The following is a 2389-nucleotide window of genomic DNA, read 5'->3' as shown; positions in this document are numbered from 1 at the left end:
CCCCTTCCAATTTCCCCCAACTCCCTTCCCCTAACTCCCCATGTCCTCCATGCTATTTGTTATGCTCCACAAATAAGTGAAACCATATGATAATTGACTCTCTCTGCTTGACTTATTTCACTCAGCATAATCTCTTCCAGTCCCGTCCATGTTGCTACAAAAGTTGGGTATTCATCCTTTCTGATGGAGGCATAATACTCCATAGTGAAAACTCATATTTTTAAGTTTTTTTTTCACATTAACATTCTTACTTTATTAATCCTCTCATGAAAAATCTGCACAATCACCACAGATAAAACCACTGCAGCATCTTTACTCCTTCTGTTGTCCAATCTCCAGCTCACTTCTTTTTGCCAGCACCAACATTGGCTTTCGCAGTCCCCCTGACTTTCTTCATTCTGTTCTTGCGTTCTTTTCGCTGTTTTCCTGAGGTCTTTTTCTTCTCATACAGACCATGTCTTGCAAGTCTATGTTTGGGTTCATTTTTCTTTGCATAATCCAAGGAATCATAAATCATGCCAAAGCCAGTTGTCTTGCCACCACCAAAATGGGTTCTGAATCCAAATACAAATATGACATCTGGTGTGGTCTTGTACATTTTGGCTAGTTTTTCCCGAATTTCTGTCTTAGGTACTGTTGCCTTTCCAGGATGAAGGACATCAATAACCATTTGTTTGCGCTGAAGTAGGCGGTTGGTCATGAACTTCCTGGTTAGGATAGTTACTGTGTCGTTCATGATGGCTCCCGAGTTTCAAGCACCGGAGAGAAAAAACTATTTTTAAGTTTTAATGAGCACTTTAGAACACTTGGCTCTCAGTGAGAAGGCACAGTTTCTTTCAGAAAATCAGTTAACCTTTCTGAGCTGTGGTTTTTCTTTCAAGAGAATGAAAACATTGCCATGCTTTTGTCGGTTATGTGGAGCATGATATGATATTGCTGAATACTAATATTCAACTTATAAGTATCACTTATTATTGGATTAGAACTTCTAATTCTGAGCTTATTGTTTTCATGAGTGTATACCTGGCTCCTTTAGGATGAAAAACTGCTTTCTGCTAAAAATTAAATATAGGGCATATCAGTATTGCCAGCCAGGCTGAAATATAATTTTCAGAGCATACTTTTATTCTGAGGGAGCACAAAATTAAGAGTTTAAGAATTACCAAACATGCCTATGGCCCTTGAAGGAAGTATTCTCTCTGTTAGGTGCTATGCAAAATTAGCAAAATCCAATAATTTCCCTTTTTGAGGTTGTATTGTATGGTTGGAGGTTTCTTTGATTTGTCCTGCATGACTGACCACCCTGAGCTTCAAAGGCAGGTGAAAGAATATTGTTTGTGAGACTTGTGCTTCATGAGAGACCTTAGGACCCTGGTTAATTGACATTAGCCAGACTCCAGGTGAGAACTGGCCCTTCTGGCCTGGATGCCAAGAGCTATAAATTTTGCCTTACATCCCATGCCCTCTGGATCCAGGCTGGGCTGGTCCCCCTGGAATGGAATCCAGGAGGAGAGGCAAGCATACTTAGCCCAGGCTCCTTGAGGCTGTAAAGACGTGATAACATAGAAACACAGCTCTCTCCAAACTGCAGGTAGGCAAGCAAATGTTTAACTTCAGATTCCATCATCTGTCCTATAAATATGGCCCTTATGGGGATGGTCAGATGGAACTGTCACCTTAGGGTAGGATGTTTTGCCCAGGCCTTTTCATCAGGACTCCAGTCTGGCTATCTCCCTGGGGCTCCGCAGCTAGTGAGGCTGGATGTCCTAAGTAACTGATTTGATGTAAGTCTGACTTATTTTCCTTGACCGCTTACTATTGCCCTCATCTATGTGTAGATTTCCTTTATCTTCTTTCTGTTTCTATTAGATTTTTATAATATCAATAAGGTGTTTTATCCCCTTCAAAACCAAAAACACAGCTGTTGTGAATCTTTTCTTTAGAACAAATGTTATCGTCATGGTTTAAGAATATATACCTAAATATTTTGGCGTCTCTTATTGAGAGTATTTTTAGTAGTTTATCACCACTAATTTATCTAGTATCAGTTTGAGTTTTTTTATCTTTCAGTGTTATAGCTACTAGAATTGGTGAACCCCGTAAATTATTGTCTATTGCTCAAATTAGGGTTTCTCTCCATTCGTATGATACCTCTGGCATGCTTCAAAGAATGCTTCCTTGCTCTATCACTCAAGAATGTGATGAATATGTCACATTATGTTATTCTTTTTATAATGGTACAGATTTCAGTGCATATCTTTTTTTTTTTGAGGGAGGGAGGGAGGGAGAGAGACAGAGAGAGAGAGAGAGAGAAAGAACACATGAGCAGGGGGAGTGGCAGAGAGAGAGGGAGAGAGACAATCTTAAGCAGGACTCTTGCCCAGCACAG

The 2389-nt window shown here is 40.0% G+C and overlaps 1 protein-coding gene across 1 annotated transcript; it reads right to left on the bottom strand.

Annotated features, from left to right (window-relative positions):
• Window positions 1–318: 318 nt before the first annotated feature.
• Window positions 319–751, bottom strand: LOC116859220 (40S ribosomal protein S24-like). The gene has a single exon (XM_032844340.1). The coding sequence runs from the start codon at window positions 734–736 to the stop codon at window positions 341–343; it is 396 nt and encodes a 131-aa protein (XP_032700231.1). The 5' UTR covers window positions 737–751; the 3' UTR covers window positions 319–340.
• Window positions 752–2389: the final 1638 nt, after the last annotated feature.

This window comes from Lontra canadensis, unplaced genomic scaffold (assembly GCF_010015895.1).
Source record: "Lontra canadensis isolate GAN:19392208 unplaced genomic scaffold, GSC_riverotter_1.0 scaffold151, whole genome shotgun sequence".
Lineage (NCBI taxonomy): Eukaryota > Metazoa > Chordata > Mammalia > Carnivora > Mustelidae > Lontra > Lontra canadensis.
This window is presented reverse-complemented; position numbering and strand designations above follow the sequence as displayed.

Coding starts and splice junctions, on each gene's coding strand:
- LOC116859220 (XM_032844340.1), bottom strand. CDS start 736: ATGAACGACACAGTAACTATCCTAACCAGGAAGTTCATGACCAACCGC.